The following is a 24908-nucleotide window of genomic DNA, read 5'->3' as shown; positions in this document are numbered from 1 at the left end:
ATATTAACCAAAAAAAAAACTAAGAAGTTAAGAAAGTTCTTTAGAGACAAAATTAAGAAAGTTAGTAGTGATATTAAATTCATTATTAATTTATATTGTTTTTATAAGTATTATGTTTGCAAATAATTAATAGTATTTATCATCACTTACAAATAGATATAAAAATTAATAGTATTTAGTAAAAAATAATTAATTGTTAATATTTTTTGAAAAACTATACAAATTAAAAACATTGTTGGTGCATGTGACTTTAATAGCAAGAATATCTAAATATGGATGAGGCTGTGGAAGATAAGCAGACAAAAGAGGGCATATAAATATGTTCAAGTCCAACCAAATAAGTTGGGTGGCTAGATACAGGGATGGAGAGATGGACATGGTCCTAAAGGAGAGATATAGTAAATATGTTAGTTGTTGAAATTTCAGTTGAAGTCCTAATCCGATAACTAAGAAATCTGACTATTTTCAATGCAAATTCCAAACTAGGCGCGCATGTTTGTAACTCGTACACTTACAACTTCGAACAAATATAATGTTTGCTAGAGCTAAAATCAATTTCATCTAACACAGATTTAAAAACACGTCTTCGAGAAATTGTAGAAAACGATTTGACAATTCCGCTTAGTGAGTAATTTTTCAACAATTCAAACTTCTGTTAACAAAATCCAAAGTTTAAGCAAGCATATTATCGAAGCAAATGCCAAATTCATGTTTTATCGATACAAGTCTAGCCTAAAACTTTTGCTTAACCGAACATCATATGTGAGCTGTGCCTTGAGCGGCAAGCATTTGCAAACCCTTGCTATATGAATAATTAATTTTCCCATTATCTTTGATAAGCTCATAAACCAAAATTTGCAGGACATAAAAGGCATCTTTCCCTACATCCCTCCTCCCAACAAAAAATTCTCTCCTAAAGTTCAGGTAGAAGAGAAAAAAGAAAAAAACGAAGCAATTTAAATGCACATCTTGTGATCTGTGCGTTGCTAAGAGCTTTCATCCTGTGCATCAGAAGCAGATTCTTTCAAACATGACCTCATAATCTTAGCAAGCTTTGCACAAGCATCCAAGCACAGCTGCATCCCCTGCATGAAGGAAACCAAATGTCAATGAGAGCTTGCTCCATCTATATTTGTTGTGCATTGACTCAATTTACTTTATTTTATTGCGGTCTGATAAGATGTTGACATTACAAATATCTAGATACCAAGGTTTTAAACAAAAAGGTTTACAACAGCAATCAAGGCTGCAACATCATGGGTTTTGGTGCTATCACAACCGCAATTGAGGTCACATTAGCTGCGGTTCTCTTCAAAATATTAAGTATTACGGTGAAACCATAATTCAAAAAGCCTTGTTAGATACTTCCGTTTCAAACAAAAAAAAAAAAAAAAGATAAAAATGTTTAGATGATCTGCCGACTGATTGATTTTTTTTTTTTTTTTTTTCAATCTGCAAAGTGAGACAGTATCCTGAGGTAAATTAAAAACTTGAAATAGGCATTATCACTAATAAAAATATTAAAAAAAGTTGGAGAACAGGCAGACCTCATTAATCTTTGGGGTGGACCATTCGCCGGTAACTGTCAGTTGGGTGATTTCATAGCGAGAAGGCATGCAAGTAATCATTAAGCTTCCATCTTGGCAGTTTTCCTCCTCAAATATAGGATCAATGACGAGGTTCTTACCGAGACATGACTGGAATCATTAAAATAAAATACATTTTATAAGATAAAAAAAAAAAAAAAAAAAAATTAGTCTCTTAGCAGCAAAACAAGCATGTCATGAAGAAACAGTTCATATTGTCAAAAAAAAAAAAAAATTAAGGAATAGTTCATGGCAGGGTCATAAACAAGTATAAGCTCAATGTCTTCCTAGCATTAATAAATCCAGAAAGATCAACCAATAAAAATGGCAATGCCAAACATGCTATCGTGCATAGAGTATGGTTTCCACAGAATAAATAAAAAACAGTTTAACAAGCATTTCAAGGCTACAGGACAAGATGCATATATGAAGAAGTAATCTAAAGATGCATAGAATGTGTGATTCTGGTGCAAAGTAAAATATTGGAAGAAAAAAAGAAAGTAGAAGATGATATCATAGTAAACAAAAATTTCAATAATAGTTTAAAAAAGGGAGGCAGTTCAAGCACCCTAAAAACCAAGGCACAAATTACAGAGAATTGCAAATGTGAGTAAATTCATACCACTGAAACTGAGGCGACAAGGTCATACATCAGTATTCCGGCATCTGCCAAGGCAAGACTAGCAACCGATATGACAACTGGGAGATCACCTGCGACAAATTCAATAATAAATTACTGCTAGAAACTTCACAGAAAATCAAATAAAACAGATTTTGCTTAAATATTTAAATCAATTGCAACTCTGGCCTCCAAAATATTAAATACGATCCTTCACCACTGCTTCTTAAATTTGACAATTATTAAAATCCAAAGAAATATTTCTTTATGATAAATCTGAGACTAGTCCACTAACAACTAGACTTCTATCACACAAGATATATACCTACCTTAATTTATATAGTAAAGGTGCCCAGAAAAATCTGCAAAATTATGTATAAATCTTACATGTACACCAGTTGTGTAAAACAACTATTATCGTGAATAATATATCCCGTATGTACTTGGCTATATCTTTAAGGAATCCTAGTGTTAGGATTCTTTGAACATCAGTGGTTGAAAGGGGATTATTTTCTCCTAAATTTTAGGGATAACGAAAGAAAATGAATACACAGAAGATGCTACTCTCTCGCACTAAAAATCCAGTCAAACAATCTAAAAAATTCAAAAGCTGCCTTACACAGAAGCTAGAAGTCTATAAATAGACTTCTTGCAACAAAAAGGACTAACTTAAAACAAGTTATAATTACTCCACGCTCTATAAGGGGAATAATGCAATCAATTTCTAATTTAACTAAAACTGCCACATATTCTATACTAGGGATCTAATACTATCAATTTTTATTCCTTTTCCTATAATAGACTTCCGGTGCCTCACCTTACAACTTAGAATACACTAATTGCTGCAGTAGTTAACAGTAAGAGCATATAATTAATTCTTACAAAACAGAAATCTTGGTAGATGTCTCTTTCCAGTGCCTATGATAGTACTTCAACTAAAAGAAACTACTTTTTCATGTCTCCTACAAGCTGTACCCAGACCAACAAGTCTTGAAATAAGCTTCACTAAGGCTACCAGTTAGATTCAAACACCATCATTTTATTCTAGGTGAGTGCATCCGTATGTAGCTTAGGTTGCAAACAGAATCATACCTCGTGATTAATTAGCTAAATGAAAATATGGTCAAGAAAAATACCTCTTCGCATTAACGCAAGGGAACACATTGTTGAAGCATAGCAATTGCCAGATAAAAACACAGTAAACAAGAATAACAATAAACTTAGACTTCGATTTCTATTGTGCTTTTGTAGTTGATATTCATCACATTTTAATCCTTAAAATTTCTAACCTATCCATCAAAAACAATATGACTATGAGTTAAATAGAAAGTCAACACAAATTTGTAAGCTTACTGCCACTAGATTCCAGCACCAATGCAAAAACATCCACAGTGGTCTTGGGGAAAGAATCCAATATTATTGCACCCTCCAAAGCTTTATGAAGCATCGAACTGTACTCTTTGTGGTCTGAACCCTAACTTTGCGAGATATAAGATATTAAACGCTACTCAAAATAAACAAGATATGATAAGGAGTCAAAGAAAGCAAAAATTACAACATCTAATATACCTGTCCACGAACCGGAGTTGAAAACGTTGTATAGCTGACATTGCAATTCAGACGCCCTGTATCACTGTACATCATTGCCTTCTTGCTCTCTCTTGGCCCAAACCTATTAAAAGAACACATCAGGCCAACAAACAAAAACTAATGAAAACACATTATCATGCTGATTGAAGTATGAAGGGACACATTTGTGAGAGAAAAGAAAGCACTCACACAGATACAATGACTTTGGTATTTCCAAACTCAGCATAAGCAGATCCTGATGCAGCATTCACAGCACCAGTCCTGAAAACTACAAACACGAAATCATAAAGGTATGAAGTACTGAGACAAACACAATCATAAAGCTATGAAGTACTGAGACAAACACATGATATGACGCTGACATGGATGTGTAGACAGAGATAATAATTTAAGAAAATAAAAGTGATTAACTATAACTACATGTGTCGGTATCAGATATTGGACACGGCTTTCAATATGAATTAGGCATGCCTTCAACATGAAGCGTTGGCGTGCTATATAGCTATGTAGCACCAACTCTTCTGATTGAAGGCATGTCGTCTCTATGTTATCAAGAGCGCGCTATAGCAGAATAGCATTGCGCTGCGGCGATTGGATTCAGCACAAGACTTTTGGCCCCAAACCGTTATTGTGTTTGCTATGAGGGTTTTGAGGCGAAATTCCACAAATCCTTTTTTATCAAACTATTGTCGTACTTTAGGGTCTTTAATTATTAAGCATGACGGTCTCTTTAATTTGAGTATTTATGTTTACCTTGTACACTTATTTTTAGTCTTTGCAAATAGTGTCTATTCCACTATCATCTATACTCCCTCCGTCTCATAATGTAAGCAAAATTTGATCAACAAAAGTTAATGCATCTAGTTCAAAAAATTTGTTGATGCAACTTATGTGAACCCATTTTTTGCTTATATTTTAGGGTTTGGTGTTACGCGACGCCATGACAACACAGCATGTCTTAAAGCTATACAACACATTTGAACTCAACGTAAAAACTTAAAGCTAAGTAATCATCCATGAACTCTTGTACACATTAAAATTCATGCAACAAAAATAAATAATAAATTATTAGGGTATGAATTAGCATTGAAATGAAAGAGTAAAGAAGCTTACAAGCGGGTCTACACTGGTGAAAACCACGGCCATCGGGTCGGGTCCAATCTTCTTCCTTGACAAGCAGTGGTTTCTTTTTACCGGTTGTCAGAGACGGTGAGTATGTCGCCGGAGTCGTTCCACTTTTGCCGGCCATTCCCAACGGCGGTGTCCACTCTTCTACTTCGCCGTAAGGTTGGAAAGAAGAGAGAGAGTAGTTTGATGGAAGTGTTTCTCCGTGTCTTTCATTAATTCATGTTTTTAATCCAAGCCATTCAATTTTTTTTATTTGACACGTGGCGTTCATCCGTCAAAAGAACTGCTTGGGTAAATGGAGCAGATGTGGACTGAAATAAAACATAGCGGTGAGACTTTTTTTGAGTGAGGTGCAAAATTGAAAACCCAAAGGTGTGCAAAGTACAAAGAGAAGGGTTAGACCACTGAGCATTAAAATCGAAAAAATAATTAGGTTTATGAGCCTTCAGCCACCACCAAATAATTACATTGGTAGTAAAAATACTAAAGTTTCTCTCCTTCCAAATAAATCAAATGCAAGACAACCAAATCATTTGAAAACACCCAAATAAACTTAAAGGCAGTGCAAAGTGTCTACTGAAAACCACTTCCATGAAAGGAATTGAATCATATCCATAAGAAGTTCGACCTCTATTGGTTTGGCTGCAAAAATAAAATCATTACGAGCCTTTCAGAGAGTCCACATAATCAAATGTCACACCAAAGTAAAACCAAACCTACTCTTATCGGACACTATAAACGACACCAACAACTAAAACAAGCCAGGGACACTCCCAAGTAAAACTAAATCCCACTACTACCTCCTACATACACTACACCAAACTCTAGAAGCAATAGGGCACGAGACAGTGGCGATTACCCGACTCACACCAGTCCTCTCGCAACTACAAGACATTTTTTGATTCCTCATTTCTACAACTACCTGAGCACAACAACGAACTTGTATAAACAACACCTATGTAAAAGGTGCACGAACATAATGATTTTTGAGTCAATAAATGATAAACTCCTTTGGTTGAATAACCTTCTTTTGGAAAAGAGGTTTATATTTGGAGACAAATTTTTTTACCAAAATGCTTATATTTAAAGACGGATGGAGCAAAAATGAAGCTACGTACTTAATTTTTATTTGCAACTACAATGATGGAAATGAATGTTTTTCTAGGCGAATGTTAGTTTTTCTAGGCGAATGTTAGTTTGTTAAAAGGGAGGGAAAGTGTTGGTATATAGTTCAATTAAAAAATGGTATATAGTTTTGCCCCTGCTAGACAAATTTTCTGGATCCGTCTCTGATCTCACCTATTATAATATTTGAATTATTAATTTTTTGGTTTAAATACTTGAGGAATGCTAGCAACACTCACTTTTCAACACTCTCTCTAGCACTCACTCTTTTATTGGATGAAATCAATTTATGTCCCACCACTTTGTGTAGGTTCAATTTTCAAAGTGTAGACCTACAATGATTTAAACCAATAACAGAGTGAGTATTAGAGAGGTACAAAAGAGAGTGTTGCTAGCATTACTCTAAATACTTTTATGCCAAAAGTTATTTTTTATTTTTTTTTATTCTGTCCTCATGAGCTTAGCTCAGTTGGTATGGACAATGCATAAAATATGCAAGGTCTGGGGTTCAAACCCCAACCACCACCAAAAAAATGATAATAAGCTTAACTTCAAGGAAGATTTCTTGTCCAAAAAAATACTTCAAGGAAAAGATTTCAGAATTATGCAAGGTCTGGGGTTCAAACCCCAACCACCACCAAAAAAATGATAATAAGCTTAACTTCAAGGAAGATTTCTTGTCCAAAAAAATACTTCAAGGAAAAGATTTCAGAATTATGAAACAGGCATATGCTTATTTTATGAAACAGGCATATGCTTATTTTTTTCAGATTTTTTTATTGATTTTTCATTTTTCCAGAATTTTTTAATATTTTTTTCAATTTTTTATTAATTTTTCCAGAATTTTTTAATTTTTTTTATTAATTTTTCGATTTTCCAGAATTTTTTAATATTTTTTCCAATTTTTTATTAATTTTTAATTTTTTCCAGAATTTTTTTAATTTTTTTATTAATTTTTCAATTTTCCAGAATTTTTTAATTTTTTTTTTAAAAAAAAATTATAAAAGATTTGCAGGGACTAAAAGTAAAACTGGCATATTTTTGCAGAGACCAAAAGCTATAAAAAAAATTTGCAGGGACTAAAACCAAAACTGGCCTATTTTTGCAGGGACCAAAAGCTATAAAAAAAAATTGCAGGGACTAAAACCAAAACTGGCCTATTTTGCAGGGACCAAAACCATATTTTAGCCTTATTTTTATTCTAAGCTTCAGTTGCTTGCTTGTACTGTAAAAATAATAATATATTTTTCCTGTTTACATAATATATAATTTTTTGCTTAAACTTTCAACTGTTTATTCCTGTGAATGCACTCTTTCCATATTCCTGTAAACAACTATTTGCTCACTGCAAAATGATAAGCTTAACTTCAAGGAAGATTTCTTGTCCAAAAAAATAATACTTCCAAGGGAAAGATTTCTGAATTATGAAACAGGCATATGCTTAATCAGTTCTGCAGAGAACATATGTTAACTTCTCAAAATACTAGATCCTGCAAGACTACTTTTAAAGAGGAAACCTAAGTATATTTGTCCGAAAAAATATACGATGTTAATTAATGAAATCGGATTCTTCTCCAAATAAAAGAACCAAAAAACCTCACCTATAGCCCTCCTAAGCTTTTTTGTACAAGAATACATTGAATATATTTTTTGTGCTTATAATCTTAAGTCTAACCACATCTATGTGCTGCTGTATATTCAATTCAAAACAGTCCCTTGTGATATCTTAGTGAGGAATGCACAATAAATAGCATTATTCAAGGAGTGTGTTTTCAAGGGACAGTGCCGTCTGTCATGCAAAATGATTCGAACCGAGGCTCGGTTATGTCTACGATTTCCTCTTCTGATGCATGAGAGCTATTAGATTTTGATGTCAACAGGATTAAACTTTCCATATACTCGGCTGAAACTGCATCTTCTTCTTTATTTTTGTTTCCAACACATGGATTGTGATCGATATCTAGCGACGATAAATTATGAGCTAGAAATTTATCAGATGTAACTTGCCCTTGTTTTTCTGCATTCTCCGCTTCCTTTGCATTTCCATAAAGAAAAATATTCAGCAAGTGGTTTTCTTTAATGCAACAGAAGAACAATATTTATTTGCAGTGTGACATAACTAACATTCCGGCAAGCATCAAATTTTGAAAAAAATAAGAAACTTGATTAAACTAGAAAGTGTTATGAAGAACTGAAAACATGATAGTGAATGTGTTTACCTGAAACAAGCTAGTGGGAATGTTTCTTCTCCTCCTTGATTTTCCCGGAGAAATACTTGAAAGCATTTGAACAACCTCGCTCATGGTTGGTCGAGTGTCCGGATCCAGCAACAAGCACTCCTTTGCTAGGTATGCCATTATATGTACCTCTTCTTCTGGGAAGTTTCCTTTCAATTCTGGATCAACTAACTCCGATATTACTCGTCTACTGTCCAGTAAACGAGGAGAAGCCTAGAACAGAAATTCCAGCGAGCTATATCAGTAATCGAGTATAATTGTTCATAGTTGATAAAGTAAGATATGCAACAAATTCATATAATGAAGCTAGTAACTATAACAAAATCTATATCGTCCTAATTCTAAATTTAATTAGAAGATACGGCACATTATAATACTTTAAAAGAGATGATGACAAAATGTAAATTCAGCTTAATTAGTTTAAAGTACCCATATAACGAGGCTTTCTTCTTTTCCTGTAGTTTTATGGATAGGATGTCGACCCGTGATAAGCTCAAGAAGAACCACACCAAAACTGAAGACGTCTGATTCAAGAGAGGCTCTACCAATAATCGCATACTCAGGTGCAAAATAGCCAAATGTCCCTTGCATTCTTGCTGGAGAATCTGAACCGCTTGGTAGGTCATCAGATCTCAAGTTTTTAGCCATACCAAGATCAGTGATCTGCAAGTTGATTATTTAAAAAAATAAAATAAAAAATCTATAAATATACCTTATGGTTAAAGTAACAACACATTTGCTTTTAGTATACTACTGTCCTCGATCATATCATAAGCCAAGTCACTATTACTCGTAAGGTTGCATATCGAAGGATATTATCTCCTCTAAAGTAATTCAAAATGTGTAACTACCATCTAAAAAGAATAACCATGATTCATACCTTTGCTTGCCAATTTTCATCTAGAAGAATGTTGGTTGATTTCACATCTCTATGAAGAATTCTTGGAGCAGCTGCTTCATGGAGATATTCCAAGCCCCTTGCTGCTCCAATTGCAATCGTAACACGAGTAGTCCAATCCATATATTTTCCAGAAACTCCATCTAAACACTCCCTCAAATTTCCATTAATCATGTACTCAAATACTAATAACCTTTGAACATGTTTTCCTTTTGATTCTAAGCAGTATCCAAGTAATGGCACCAAATGACAATGATGAAGTCTAGCTAATAGTTCAATCTGAATAAACAAAAACATTATAATCATTATGAATATTTAACATAAATTAAAAAAAAAAAATAAGTCTTATAATCATTTTTTATTTAGATATTACGAAAGTTCGAAAGAATACTAAATCACTGGTATTGATAAATTAGCTTCTACCTCCTTAAAACATGCAGAGTCTGCTTCTGGCCCTCCATGATCTTTTAGGCGCTTAACGGCCACAATATTGCCATCTTTTAGCCGACCACGGTATACATAACTACTTCCGCCTACTCCAATAAGGTTGGTAGCGGAAAAGTTATCGGTGGCACTTTCCAGTTCAGTAAATGGAAATTGAATAATGTTTCCATGAAAAGTTTCTTTTTGGCTCCCAAACAAAAAAGAGGCTTTCTGAAAGCATCCTACATGAAGAAAAAGAACTAATCAATAACTAATACATAATGGAAAAAGAACAGAACTTTAGAGTTTGTATATACAATTGCACAAATTGAAAAGGAAAGAAAAAACAAAAAACTTCTAAGTATGAAATCGAAAAACTTACCTGTGATGTGACAAATAGGAGAACTTATAAAAAGTTTTGTTTCTGGCACTGAAGAAGTTCCTGTCCTATGACTGATTAGGTTGGTGGTACTACCACTACTGGTTTCCTTATCTGATGAGAATATTGGTGATTGAATAGAGCATCTGTCCCTTCGATAGACGTAGCATACAGCTGAGGTAAGCAATGCAATAGCTGTGCATATAACACATATCACTAGGATAACTACAACAACCTTGCTGGAAATGTGTTTCTTTGAACCTAATGATGTGCTGATAGTTCCTGCATATCACTCAAAATACCATAAATTAAGGCATGAGCCAATGATATAGTGTGAAAGATCACTAGATTTTAGCATCATCAATAAAATACAAATACACTGAAAAGAGGGTAAATATTGAAGAAAATCTCCGCACTTCACAATGAGAACGAAATAATTGTTTTTAAGTATCCGTAAATAACGGTTTTACCAAGAAAACAAATGTTAGTGTGTGTTTGGTTCTACATAGACAAAATTGATTTTGGATGAACTAATTTTGGTTAAAAGTTAGTTGAGCGTAAAATGACTTATGTTTGAATACAATCGCGTAAAAGACTGTTAGAGAATAAATCTAGGCTAAAAATCATTTTTGAAGGTAAAAGCTCCAAAACAGATTTAGGCTAGAATCAATTCTAGAGGTAAAATCAATTTTGTCTCTCATATTGCATTTAGGTTTGGTGTAGAATAATAACTGGTTTAGCACTAGTACATCTAAATCACCTTCAGGAAACAACGACTATGGTAACTGACATAGAAATTTAGGATTAGCGCTAATGATACAAAGAGAAAGATATACCCCAGGTGCAGTTGCAGGCGTGAAAGCAATTAGAGCTATTACCATCTACTGCCACTTCGGGAAATCCATTGGGATCACATATGCATGTCCATATGGATGCACCCTCTTCAGCATCTACATGGAAGGCAACATAGTTATTATCAAATTGTATTCATATTGTGATCGCTGTCTCCTCATTTAACATTAAACAAAATTGCATACCTGAACGGCAATTGCATGATTTCGAACAATTAGCAAGAGAGTTGCTTTGATTCCCTTCAAAAGAAGAACATCTACATTTCCACTTGTTTAGGACAGGTGTATCAGATGCTTCATCTGCCAAAAGAAGAATGCCGCGCATAAAGTAGTGAGATTTATGGTTTCTTTGGCTTTACTATTTCAACTCATAAAGTAATCTACTGGAAACAAAAACAAATATGATATAAATTGTGATACTAACCACAAATGGAATGTTGAATCCAGAGCAAACTAATGAAAATAGCAAGAGAAATTTTGATCTGCGACTTCATTTATTCAACTCCATACACTACAGATAAAAAAACAGAAGCAATTTAACACTATACAAATATTTGGTCAATAATGTTCCTCATGTCAGAAAATAAAGCATATATCTCAGATCATTTTCTAAGACAGTAAATCCATGTGCTGAAGAAAACAAAACATCTGTGGAAATGAAGGTAAAGTGACTTAAAAGATAAACTAATCCAAAAAATACAACCTGCAGACAAAGTAAAAATAGTAGGAAGAAACAAATAGACGGTTGGCCAACAAATATTATATCAGAGTCAAATCCTAATTAACACCCAACCATGTACTGAATCAGATAGAAAATGATGGCAGTAGGAAGTATATTGACAAAAAAAAAGCATGGTATACCAATATTTTAAAAACCGAATTGGACATCGAACTAGTGTGACCTCCACGTCATGGTTCAATTACTTTAAACCGCTCGAAACGGGACACGGTCAAACCACTCGACTAACCTAAATTTAGACTGTGCCAGTTCATGGTTTAATCGGTTCAACCGTCTGGTTTGGTTTGGTTTTTAAAACATTGTCGTATGCACAGAAGCATTAAAAACATGAACATTTAGTTGCCTAGATAGTAGCTAGCAGAAAGTGGCAAGGAAAGTCAACAACTGATTTACATAAACAATCAATTGAATGAAGACAGATGGACCATTGATTTGGTTATATGATAAATCACACAATAAATGCAACTCAGAGAACTGGTAGAAAATGAACTCACTTGATGGCTAGCTTGAAAATTGGTAGTAGCTACCAAAATGATATACACTTTTTGAATGGATTAAATTCAGCAACTACCAACAGTAACCATCATAATTTCCACCTAAAATTCTGCATAGGTTCTGAGAATCAATAGCTTGGAAAAGTTCATTTTGAAATTTGTATAATTAGAATCAAGTCAAAGCAACAAAAAAGATAAAGGAAAAGAAAAAGAGCTATAATGAGAATCTGAGAATGGAAATTAAAGACTAATGTCTTATATGTAATATATAGCTAGAAGGGTTTTGCAAAGTTTGGATTTTGTCACTTAAATCACTTATGATTTTGATTGTTTTGGAAAGAATCAAGAGTAAACCTTTTCTAAATTAGAGCAATGAGATTAATGTTCACCAACCTTGAGAATGAATAAAAGAAGATAGTGACTGATTCCAAATAGTTATAAATGCCACAAAAGCAACAGAAATATATATAGAGTTGAAATGAAGATTAAGAAAGCAACTATGAAAGTACACCACCTCTCTATGAAAACAACTCATTTGCTAACTGAAAACAACACCTCAACCACCATTTCATGGTCAGAACAAAAATCAATTATTGCTTTGAAAGAATAGAAACTTAGCAGATAATTTGTATAAAAAACTTAGGGAATAATAAAAAGCTTGGTTGAACTTTAAGCACTAAATTTTATATTATTACTTACATGTAAAGAATAAGATAGGATATGGTATGGTATGTATGTAGGTAACTTAACGGCTAGAAAGATAAAGTAGTGTTTTGTCATTTCTTGACTCAGAAGATTGGAGAGTAACGGTAGATTCTAACAACGGGTCCGTATAGTGTACAATTTTTTTTTTTTTGATAGAAATGTACATCATTTTACTTTGCTTAGTCATATATCATAATTTTCAAAGGAATGTATCATACTATTTACTCAAAAAAAATATCATACTATCATATTTTTTTAACCTCTGGTTCATAGTGAAATTACACCTGGTAACAAGTAGGGATGGACATGGTTCAGTTCGGGATGAAAACTGAACTTAACTGTGTGCTAAATCTAAAATAACTGAACTGAACTGTTTGTATTTCGAACTGAACTAAACTGTTTCAAATCGAACTGAATTGTTTTGAATTGAACTGAACTGTTTCAGTTCAGTTTCAGAACTGTTAGTAATGGTTCAGTTTTTTTTTTTGTTCAGTTCAGCAGTTCAGTTCAGTTTTTGGTTTTTTTGCCCACCTCTATTAACAAGAGTTTGGTTGAAAAATAAATAAAAGGTTAGGCTAACAAGTGCCCTAGAAACCAAAAGTATTACGTTTACATTAGATTCAATAATGTTTTAAGTTTTAAAAAATTAAATTCATCACTCTTCACCTTTTTCTAATACAATATTTCTACTTTTATCGTCTTAACCAAAACCCGAGAGGCACTCTTTATTCTCATAAATAAAATCAAATTCAAGTTATCATGAATGTTTCGTCTTAATAAAGTTGAGAAGAATTTAAATTTTTAACTTATTGAGTTGTTTAATCTAATAATATAATAATAATATAATAAAGTATGTGGGTTTATTAAAAAAAATGAAAAAATAAAGTGTGGGGGCCATTGATTTATTAGAGTGTGGGGTCGGTGTTATGGTGGGGCCACCACTTGTGATTGAGAGCGTTAAGAAATTAATAGTAGCAAAAGGAAGATGATGATTAGAGAGAAAAGAGGATCTTAATCTAACAATGTAAATTGCAATGAAATTCATATTAACGCAACTCAACCCCCGGTTAGTAACTAATTTGTTTTGGTACAAGTACAAGGATAGGATAAATATAACGTCACATATTGTTTTGGTAAACAAACAAAAAAAAAAAAACCAAAGAGACAGAATTAACAGCGTAAGTAATGTTATGTACTAACCTGAGTTGATTGAAATGAGTAAACTGCGATGTGATGTGGTAAGTTGAAGTAGAACGCACGCACGAGTTGAAGTGTTTGATGAATGAGTAAAGTTTGTAACAAGAGTTGAAGATGAAGAAGAAGAAGTTGATGAAGTTACGAAAGACAAAATTTAATGTAAGAGAGGCACTGTTCTGTTGTGTTGAAACAAGTACTGTATGTACTAGTAAGATCTAAGGTGGCGGCATACCCTGCTTGCTTTCTTCTTATAACCCCACGTGGGTCCTACACGTTTATTTATAGAATAAATTAATAATAAACCATATGAGCATCACGTGACATTCATAATAGCACAATGGCACAATCTAATAACAACACGGGTTCCACTTGGGTAACATTGGACATTTTTATGTTATATACCATTGCCCAATCAGGGTGTGCCACGTGGCACACCCTTTTTCTTTTTTAAAAAAAATTCAATTAAAGCTGATGCACTGTTTAGATTAATCATGCGGTCTCTCCTGTGCAATCTAAACCGTTAGATTAATCAAAATGTTGAGACACAAATAAGGAAGAGATAATAGAGGAGAGAGAAAACTATGCACTGTTTATTTTTTTCCCTTCGGTTTTCGTGGGTTTTCTTCCTCAGTCTTCTCTCTTCTTCAACAGGTTCTATGAGACATATAATCATGGTAATTGAACCCAAAATCTCCTATCATTAGTTCATTGAATTTGAATACTCCTTTGAACAATGTAGTTCTTCTTGTTGTATTTTGCAGTACTCTCATCCATTTCCATCAAACAAATTAATTTAACTTGAAATTGAGATTTGATATTTGAAATAAATTATCAATTAGGGGTTTTAACGAATTGGGGAGAGTAAGGCAAGAATAACCTACCAATGGAACAAAACACATAAGGCGATGGTACTACCACAAAATTAGGGGTTTTTGAAATGATTTCTTGTTCTTAAAATACTAATTTTGAGTAGTAATGCTCTAACACCCCAAAAATCAATTCCCCATTTTTGCATGAGGACCCAGCTTTTACGGTGACGGTTCATGGCGGCGGCGTGGCCTTACAATGGCCACCGCCTTTACCGGCGGAGGAGGCCGAACGCACAGTTCCTCGTCGTTGAAGTTCTTCGATCTTCCTCTCTCTTCAATGACGTTTTTTTAATTATTATTCTTCCCTTTATTCCCTTTTGTCTCTAGCCGTTAGATGAATCCGATGGGTGATAATAGCGCATGAAGACCAACTTTCCATCAGCTTTAATTGATTTTTTTAAAAAAAAAAAAAGGGTGTGCCACGTGGCACATCCTGATTGGGCAATGGTATATAACATAAAAATGTCCAATGTTACACAAGTGGAACCCATAACAACACCACAACAATCTGAGACAACTCTAGAGTCCAAGGTTTCAAATCAAAGATTTGAAGTGAAGATCAGTTCATTAACGTGAAACGAAGTGGAACTATATAATATCAACTTGTTTTCGATTTTGTATACCGGTGGACCGACAATTTAAAAAAAAATTCCCAATTCAATACTTAAATCGGCATTCACTTCTTCTAGATAAAAAAAAAAAAAAAATTCAACTTTGACTTTCTTAATGGATCAGTCCCAAGTGGGTATGAGCTTGAGGAGGGGGGCTAGGTTAGATTGTGGTGTACCTTGTTAAGTTTGTAAGACCATGGATATATAGGTCTCAGCTAGCGGATGTGATATTTGAGCCGATGGACTTATCGTTGAGTTTGACCCAACCCAAAAGTTTTATCCAAAATAAGAAGTTTGATTAATTTATGGAAATTTTACCCTATACTCATACATTTGTACCTTCGGCTTCACCCTTACAAAATACTGATATTTCCAATTATGCCCTTTTTATATCCCATTTATTTTTTCACCTCATTTTTAACATTTCCTAGTTAGTCATGGGTTCACCCTACATTCTTACATGATATCTTAATATATAATACGAAGGTTCACAATGCATACCTAATCTCACAATTACCTTTGTGTCCCCCACTTTAATTTCTTTTTCATTTTCCAAAAACGTTACTTTATCTGTGTCATCTCTTTTTTTTCAACTTCAATACACCATTTTTTTTTCATTGTTCCATCTCCCTCTCTCTCACTTCTCTGTTCACTATCACCATTCATTATCCACACCATCAGTGCAGTAACCAAACAATAAGTTATCACGCTGTATCCATCTGTCATCACTAACCAACCGTCACCATTAACAAACCATCGCCGCGGTCAACTTTCATCACGTCATTACCATCACCGCCATGACAATGACTCCGTCGCCGGCAGTCCCCTCTATCCTCTCCAGCGATCTCATCCTTGAGGTACTTTCATTTCTTCCTATAAGATCTTTTCTTCGATTCAGGTATGTAAGTAAGTGTTGGAAAACCCTAATTTCCGACCCCACCTTTGTGAAATTGCATCACCAGAAATCACAATCACAAACAAGAAATTCACCCTTCCCACTGAAGGTTGAAGAATTCAGGTGGTGGTTGCGGTTATGAAAACAGACCAATGCCTCTTCTGCTGCTATCATCTATATTTAAGTTTTTTTTTTTAGCTTTTATTTGTTACAACTATTGTTTTGTCTGTGATTCTTTATATTTTATGGTATTAGATGATTTGCTGTGAAATTGAGAGTAACTGAATCATTGAGGAATTAAATAACTTCGAATTATGTTGTCCGTAGGAAAGAAACTAATAGAAGGTATGTATGTTCTCTCTAATCTGTTTCTCTAATCATGGTTGTGTGTTAGCCGGTGTTCATTCTTTTGCAAATAAATTTCCTGTAGCATCTGATTCAGTTAACTCTCTATTTTGATTGTGTCTTCTTTGGTTTTTTCAATTTTCAAACTTCCTTGAGATGGACTAGACATGAGAATGTTGTGATTGTTAATCTTTTATTGTTTATTTGATAAAATTTTGTCTACACATTTTGCAGATGGGGAACAATTGTTTCATTGTGCTTATAAAAAAGTTGTTTCATTGTGATTATAGTAGAACGTGCTAAAACTACTATTACTTAATTCATATATTGCATTTACCCATGTCTGTTGTCATGTCCAGTAGAAAGAATAGAGTTTATCCTGTTAGGTTAGTTTGTTTATTTTTTCATTACTTCTAACACTACTGAATTGAACATTTATAATTTTGTTATCTAATGACATAAAACTTTTGATTGTTCTGAACTTTTTTTTTAATTCTTACCTTTTGATGTTCTAAATTTTTTTTTTTAATTTGTAGGTTCTAATGAAGGTCCACACAGTTATAGTTACTTGAATCTGAAGAGAAAAAGAGCACGAGTATTGAAAGGTCCACATTTAGTTACTTGAATCTGAAGAGAAAAAGAGCACAAGTATTGAAAGGTCCACATTTGCTTTCAATTGATTTTTATCTCTTATTTTTTTACATGATTTTGGTGATTTTTGCATTTGGTTGTTTTTTATTTAGATGGATTCTGATTCTTATTCTTCTATCTTTAATTTTGCTTTTGCTTGGTTTGCTGATATATTGTTTCAAATGTGGCTTCTAAAGTGATTCCTGAAACTTGAAATGCAATGCTATGTAAATTTATTTAACTCTGTGATTTAAATCTTAAGAGAACAACACAAATTTATTTAACTCTGTGATTTAAATCTTAAGAGAACAAAACATTTCAAAAATATCCCAAATGCATTTTATTTTAAAGGTTTTAATGTTCTTTTTTAGTTTGTAATTAAATACTCACTAAGTATAACTTTCTTAGTCATTTCTTTGTTATTTTTCATAAATTAGTTGCTCAAATTTTCAGAGAAGCCTAATGAAAAGTTTAAGTAGAGCACAAATCTATGTACCCTTCTTTGATTATTGTTGCTCCTACAACAGCCACACAATGTGTTATATTGAGAGGTTCAAGCGACAATTGTGGTAAAGGGGCATTCGGTTGCAATGGTATGGTAATGTCTTCTGACTGAATGTGTAGGATCCTGTTAATAGTTTTTGGGCCTTCTGTGCTGCTGTTTTGGTCTGTTATGACAACATTGTGCGGTTGTGCTATTTTGGTGCGGTTTTGGGTACTGCTAAGGTGTTCAGTTTTACTGATTTTATGTCCTGCTTTTCCAGTTTTTAGGGGTTGTTGCAATTGTATGGTGCTGTTTTTTATTTATGGCTCTGTCGACCGCCTTTGTGTATGCACTAGGCTGCATTAGTAGTCCCGTTTTTGGCCGTTTCTGTTGTGCTTTGCAGTCGGCTTTTATAATATATATTGTTTTAAATTAAAAATAGAATGACCACCTGAGACTTGATAGAATCTATTCATCCAAATTTTGTACATAGAGGTTATTTTACCAAGTTAGATCTTATATAATTTAGTAGGAACCAAGATGTGGTTTAGTTTTCATCTCAGCAATATGATCGAAAAATGCAGCTTTCCCATCTAAGAAGCCGGTTAAGGTGTATGGTAATTCGTAGCCGTATGTTTTTTAATATGAATTTCATCGTCAAACCAAATTAACAATCCTAGATTCGATTACCTTATTATTCAATTGCGATATTGGTTGTTATTTGTGCAGTATGTCCGCCAAATTTCTTAAATTGCAGCGACTTTCAATCTGAAGCTTTTTGTTTATTCATAATGCCTATTATATGTTTAGTACTTGACATTGTACATGATGATTACACTACCTTATTTTTATCTCATTGTTTATTACATCTACACTGGTATCACCACTTCGTATCCGTTAAGTATAACTAATTTCCTAAATCTCTGTGAAGCGATAACTGACAATATATTTTCTCTGCAACATACTCTATTATACGATTGGAAAAAGCATCAAATTAAAACCTTACACTGCAACTCATTGTATCTACAAAATGCATGCAATCAGTTCAGCTTATGTTTTAAAGTTTGGTGACTGTTAAACCATAGTAGTTACAGTACACATAATATTTTTTGCTAAACTTTGTCACTTAATGCTGAACAGGACGCTATTTGGCATCTTAGTATAGTAAATTGCTGACTGTGATACCCCAATTTTTGACCTAAGACCCCCTTTTTTTCTTTTTCTTTTGGCCCGGAATATTATTTTGCCTTTTTAGGAAAAATTTTGGCAGAGGTATTTTAATCCAGAGTTCTCTGATCCAAAATTTATCAATAATGTTTTTCTACTGTTTTTTCTTTAAAATACCTCGTTTTTTTTTTCATTCAAGGACAAATTTCAAAATCACAAAAATAGATAATTTGTTTAATTTTATTTTTTTTTATCGTTATTAATTTCCCCCAAAAAAGAGGAAAATAAAAGAAACATAAAATGAGATTTGCTTTATCAAGATCTAGAGCATACACCAGAACATTCTCTAGAACATTCTTCAGAACATTCTAGTCATACTACAAATGAAATAAAGTGACATCATCAAGTGACATCACTATGATGACATCACATGACAACTTGCTCCCAATAGCTCAAAAACTTAATCTCTAAGCTTCCATTTTAGCTTGATCCCCAAGTGTCTTAACATCTATAAATAAAGAGAGTTTTGGAGAGAAAAAGGAGAGGGGAAGCTTTGAGATAGAGAGCAAAAAATAGCAACACACCTCTACACATTTTTTAGTCTTAGCATGTTCCTTTTCTTCACCATCAACAACAAAACCACCACTCAGACCACCATTAAAACCAAAAAAAACATCACATAAACCACCATAAAAACCACAAAAAAAAATCACACAATCATCACTACAAATCAACATAAAACCACCATAAATCAACACAAAAAAACATACTATCACTACCAAAAACAAAACAACTCTCTTTTTTATTTTCTTTCTCCTATTCTCCCCACAAAGGTATATCATCTTCCCTTTTCCTCTTTCCTCCTTCTTCTTCTCATTTTCTCTTCTTTCCTTTCCTATTTCCTTCTCTATCTTTTCATTTATTTTACACTAAATACACACATCTTAATCCAGAGTGTTCTGGTCCTAATATTAACTGTTAATATTATATTTTTGTTTAATTTAATTATTCTCTAGAACAATCTGGTCCTTGTTAATTAAATTAATCCAGAGTGCTCTGGTCCTAATTAACTGTTAATATTATATTTTTTGTTCATATTATATTATTCTCCAGAACAATCTGGTCCTTGTTAATTAAAATAATCCAGAGTGCTCTGGTCCTAAATAAACTGTTAATATTATATTTCCGCTTATATAATCATTCTCCAGAGTATTTTGGTCCGTGTTAAAATAACCTTATATTCCAGCTTAACATTATTTTTCTCATTCTGCTTATATAATTTTCATATCATTATTCAAAACAACAAAAAACATGCAAACATACAAAAAAACACAAAAATATTTTCATAACAAACCTTGATCTTAAATCAAGTGATCGTTCATTTTATTTTCTTCTTAATCAAATTTCAAATCAACTTTAATCCTACTTTGAGTCTACTTTCTTTCAATATAAAAAACACAAACAAATTCTCATTTGCCACTTTGGCTTTCTTTCATTTTTTAAACCTTTTTTCAAGAACATAAAAAATACTCAACCAATCAAACGTCAATTTCTACCCCGAACTACGAGGTTTTGATCCCTCACGGGTACGTAGGCAAGGGACACGCGTCCTTCCAAATCAATAAAAATGTAGATAAATTAGGTCTCTCTTTTCTTTCATCATTGCAAATTCCATTTTTTTTAAGCAAGCAAGTTTATAGCACGAAAATTTAAATAAAATCAAGAGGTTCTCGTAGAGTACTACGAATATTTAGGGTGCTTAACACTTTCCCTAAATATAACCAATCCCCGAACCCTTAATCCCTAAAAATGTGGTATTTGAACCTTTTTCCACTTTCTTTTGAAAAGAATTAAATGTTCAGTCGTGAAACCAAAAGCGGGTCAGACACCAATCAAAATGGCCTTTTGACCGTCCGAAAAATGACGCGACACTGACTAATCTCTATTATGTTATCATTCCGAGCAACTACCTTATTATAATTTCATTGCTTATGACATCATTACTATCAATCATAACTTCATATTTGTTACGTATAGCTAATATTCTAATTTTTCAAGAAGCAAGAACTGATGCAATTATTCACTGCAAGATAATCTAAGAAACCATGTTATTTTATCCATCAGTGCATCTAATATCTTAAATTGCGGTGACTGTTAAACCAAGATTGCAGTTACAAGGCACAAAATGCATTCAAATAAACTTTGCCTTTTTTCTCCTGGAAAGGAAATTTTTCGACATCTACCCATAGTCAATTCATAACTGATCTCAAGTTAATTATTATTCAAATCATAATTCTATGTTTCCCTATGTAGCGGCGAGTATCCAAAATGATTAAGATATTCGTTTCGAACACCTATTCGAAAACTAATCTTTGTGGACAAACTACCATATATTTAATGTCAGTTTCAACAAATGAAACACTTGTATCTGTTAGTATATTGTGGAGATGGTTCTCATATTTTAGATTGCGGCGAATTTTGGAATCATTCAAATCATCCTAAATACAATGTTGTTTACAAGGAAATTTTTCGTAATGTACCAGCATGATTTGTTCCCTTTTTTTAAGTTGTATTATTATTTTTAACATTGTATTTGCACAAATAGATTATGAATTAACAGTATAATTGAATATTTTGTTTGCCATCAATATGACCCGTGCGGCAGCACACGGGTGTAAGGTCTAGTTATGTAATTCTGAGAAACCTGCAACTTAAATCTACTATCAAAAAACATTTTCTGTCAAAAAAATAATCAAAAACCTTAATAATTATGGATAGATTTTTCAATAAAAGAAGAAGGAAACACGTCGTTTCTTCTCAATTTCTAGCATGTTACTTCCTTTCAACCATTGCTCGCCATTGTCCGTCTTCCCATGGTGCCTCTTTGCAAATTTAAAATTGATTAAATTGAATCTGATACAAACCATTTTTTACCCTTATTTTATTGAATTGAATCTCATACAATTAAGGCCTTTTTTTATTGAATTGCATGCTATTCATGTTAACCATAATCCATGAGGTTGAAAACCTTTTTGGTTTGTTTGATTTCCAGAAAAATCATAAACTTCCAATGCAAATACAAACCGAAAATCATCCCATTCCAAAAATTACTATTTTCCAACAGATGTGGATCAAGAACCACGACAGAACACGCATAAATTTCAAAAACTGTTTCCAGAAAAAGCACCATGTTAATAAATCTGAATCAACAATAGATTTGTTAATTCTTGATGATTTTCGTCAGAGAAAGCACATGAAAATGCACGTACACTTGAATTTTTTGAGACAAATGAAAAAAAATAGGTTTCTTAGTTTATATATGAGGGTAAAATAGGCAGTTCATATGAAATGTTGGGGTGAAGGTATAAATGTAGGGGTATGGGGTAAAACTTCCTTAATTTATTTAATACCAATAATTATGGATCAATGTCATTCAAATCCGACGTAAGAGTATTTGCACCTTCACGAAATGCTTCGTAGTTGCGTGCCGCGCTTCCACCACTATAGTTGTCGCTCGAGATCTATTAGACTTTAGTTAGTTAGAGTGTTTGAGAAGCTTGGTTAATAATTAGTTAGAGTTAGTTATGCTGGAATAAAATGTGTTTAACAATGAACCTTAAGGAGTTTTGATGATAACAAGGTATTAAAAATTGTAAATTGGACTAGCTAATATTTGTTCAAGTGTACAAGACCATAATTAAAAAGTTACATCATTTATTGGTTCTGAATGAGCAAATAAAGAGCAAAAAGGAATCAACAAAATTGAAGCTTAGACGCTCCTGAAGGCAACTTGCTCCTGAAGAGAATAAGCGCTCCTGAAGTAAAGCCGCTCCTGAAGTTAGTAAAGTGCTCTTGAAGAATAGTGCTCCTGAAGACAAGAGGTCCAGAAGCTGCATCATCAGAAGCTGCGTTATCAGAAGCTGCCTCATCAGAAGCCATTTCACCAAAAGCTGAAGATCAACTGAATTTGAGAAATTCAAGGATTCAAGAGCTGTGTCATGGATCGAAATTTATCAAAGGACAACAAAAGATCAGTGGAATTTTGCAACGGTCATTTCAAAGGTGTTTGAAGACATGTGCTTGCAATTTTGGACGAAAGCGTTGACATTGTACTTTGTACGAACTGTACAACCACCTTCTCCACTACTCTGTTTTGTGTCCACGCTACAAGACAAGAAAACAGCTCCAGAATACGGCTTCGCCTGCATAGATGTTCCTTTGGATAAGGAATGGATTTCAAATTGGTTCTTCATAGGACAACAACCAAATCAGGCAAAAAATCATTGGTGAAAGATCAAGCTTCAACAACGACTCTTTGATGTGCTGGCAATTTCACAACGTCTCTTTCACACCTCTATATAAAGGAGTGAAGGCTTAGAGAATTGGCAATGTTGAACGAAAGACTCACAACATTTTTACAAGTGTCAAACCTCTGCTGAAATTGTTCTGCATTCACTTAGAATTTCTGTGTCTCAAAGTTTCATCTTAGAAATTCTTAAGTTATTGAGTCTGTATCTGATTTGTATTGTGAGCACCTCTGATTGTATATCAAGTGTTCAACCTTAAACAATTTTCTGTGTAATTTTTTTTAGTTAGAAGTCTCTTGCAGTTGTGCTTGAGCAGGGAAGTCTCTTGATTGTGTTCTTGAGCAAAGGAAGACTCTTGCAAAGTGTGCTTGAGCAAAGTAAGTCTCTTGCAGGTGTGCTTGAGCAATTGTAATCAGATATTACTCTTAGTGAAATCTCCTTGGAAGTGCAAGGGGGACTGGACTACTTCCGGATTGTGGAAGGAACCAGTATAATTGCTTTGTGTCATTCTTCTTCTCTCTCTCTCTGTTTTATTCCGCTGCATTTAGATTTTGATTACCACTTCAAAAGTTGTCTCACTTAGCTTCTGACCAGTGTGTTCAGTTTTTAGAAGAAACGAAAAATTTTCCAAAACACAATTCAACTTCCCTTCTTGTGTTTTTCTCACCTTCAATTGGTATCTAGAGCCTTGGTTCTGTTGATAACACCTAACAGTGTAACAGTCCAAGATCAGAGAAAAACATGTCTGACGAATCTGTTTCTGGAAATGGATCTGGCAACAACAACAAAAGTGTTGCATATGATTACAATGTTGACAAGAAATCCAGTGTTGGAAAGATTCCAAAGTTCAACGGAGATGCTGAAGAATTTTCTTGGTGGAAAACCAACTTCTATAGTTATATCATGAGCTTAGATGAAGAACTATGGGATATTCTAGAAGATGGTGTTAGTGGCTTAGTCCTTGATGAAGAAAGAGCTGCTGTGGATAGAAAGAAACATACTCCTGAGTTGAAGAAACTCTACAAGAAGCATCATATTATCAGAGGAGCCCTTGTCACTGTCATACCCAAAGCAGAGTACATGAAGATGAGTGACAAATCCACTGCTAAAGCTATGTTTGCTTCTCTCTGTTCAAACTACGAAGGCAGCAAGAAGGTCAAGGAAGCTAAAGCTCTCATGCTTGTACATCAGTACGAGTTATTCAAGATGAAAGATGATGAAACTATTGAGGAGATGTACTCAAGGTTTCAAACCTTAGTCTCTGGGCTACAAATTCTAAAGAAGAGCTATGTTGCTTCTGACCATGTGAGCAAGATACTCAGAAGCTTGCCTGCAAGATGGAGACCAAAGGTGACTGCCATTGAGGAAGCTAAAGATTTAAACACTTTAAGTGTCGAAGATCTTGTTAGTTCTCTCAAAGTTCATGAGTTAAGTTTTAATGAACATGAGTCTACAAAGAAGAGTAAATCAATAGCTCTTCCATCCAAAGCCAAGTCATCAAGAGCTCTCAAAGTGGTTGAATCTAAAGAGGAAGAACAATCAAGTTCAGATTCTGAACCAGATGCTGCTGAAATGGCCATGCTCTCCAACAGACTTCAATATCTGGCCAAGAAGAACAGAAAGTTTCTA

At 33.6% G+C, this 24908-nt stretch overlaps 2 protein-coding genes across 8 annotated transcripts; both read right to left on the bottom strand.

The window, feature by feature from the left end:
- Positions 1 to 805: 805 nt before the first annotated feature.
- RRP41L (3'-5'-exoribonuclease family protein) lies at positions 806 to 5933 on the bottom strand. Its single transcript, XM_085701933.1, has 7 exons — positions 4909 to 5933; positions 3985 to 4063; positions 3775 to 3877; positions 3559 to 3679; positions 2209 to 2297; positions 1548 to 1697; positions 806 to 1085 (listed from the first exon to the last, which is right to left on the bottom strand). The coding sequence occupies exons 1-7, from the start codon at positions 5042 to 5044 to the stop codon at positions 987 to 989; spliced, it is 777 nt and encodes a 258-aa protein (XP_085558059.1). The 5' UTR covers positions 5045 to 5933; the 3' UTR covers positions 806 to 986.
- A 1641-nt stretch (positions 5934 to 7574) lies between these two features.
- Positions 7575 to 14193, bottom strand: LOC146930381 (receptor-like serine/threonine-protein kinase NCRK). Of its 7 annotated transcripts, none has more exons than XM_085701927.1 (11): positions 13975 to 14193; positions 12070 to 12179; positions 11261 to 11347; positions 11023 to 11136; positions 10822 to 10935; positions 9989 to 10267; positions 9607 to 9848; positions 9166 to 9462; positions 8715 to 8948; positions 8268 to 8498; positions 7575 to 8081 (listed from the first exon to the last, which is right to left on the bottom strand). In XM_085701927.1, the coding sequence occupies exons 3-11, from the start codon at positions 11328 to 11330 to the stop codon at positions 7821 to 7823; spliced, it is 1842 nt and encodes a 613-aa protein (XP_085558053.1). In that variant the 5' UTR covers positions 11331 to 11347; positions 12070 to 12179; positions 13975 to 14193; the 3' UTR covers positions 7575 to 7820. The 7 variants fall into 7 exon arrangements, with proteins under 7 accessions (XP_085558053.1, XP_085558054.1, XP_085558051.1 ...); XM_085701928.1 differs by lacking the exon at positions 13975 to 14193 and adding an exon at positions 12584 to 12769; XM_085701925.1 differs by lacking the exon at positions 13975 to 14193 and adding an exon at positions 12463 to 12508.
- Positions 14194 to 24908: the final 10715 nt, after the last annotated feature.

Source organism: Medicago sativa, chromosome 4 (genome assembly GCF_051527215.1).
Source record: "Medicago sativa cultivar Bolivia chromosome 4, Bolivia_mono, whole genome shotgun sequence".
Classification (NCBI taxonomy): domain Eukaryota; kingdom Viridiplantae; phylum Streptophyta; class Magnoliopsida; order Fabales; family Fabaceae; genus Medicago; species Medicago sativa.
This window is presented reverse-complemented; position numbering and strand designations above follow the sequence as displayed.

Bases quoted from the DNA above. Each gene is read 5' to 3' on its own strand.
- RRP41L (XM_085701933.1), bottom strand. From the start codon at position 5,044: ATGGCCGGCAAAAGTGGAACGACTCCGGCGACATACTCACCGTCTCTG. The intron at 3,680-3,774 runs GTATATTAGATG...TCGCAAAGTTAG, and splicing joins CAACTCCGGTTCGTGGACAG to GGTTCAGACCACAAAGAGTA. The intron at 1,698-2,208 runs GTATGAATTTAC...TAATGATTCCAG, and splicing joins TTGTCGCCTCAGTTTCAGTG to TCATGTCTCGGTAAGAACCT.
- LOC146930381 (XM_085701927.1), bottom strand. From the start codon at position 11,330: ATGAAGTCGCAGATCAAAATTTCTCTTGCTATTTTCATTAGTTTGCTC. The intron at 10,268-10,821 runs GTATATCTTTCT...AGTGATATGCAG, and splicing joins CGCCTGCAACTGCACCTGGG to GAACTATCAGCACATCATTA. The intron at 8,499-8,714 runs GTACTTTAAACT...TTTCTGTTCTAG, and splicing joins AAGAAAGCCTCGTTATATGG to GCTTCTCCTCGTTTACTGGA.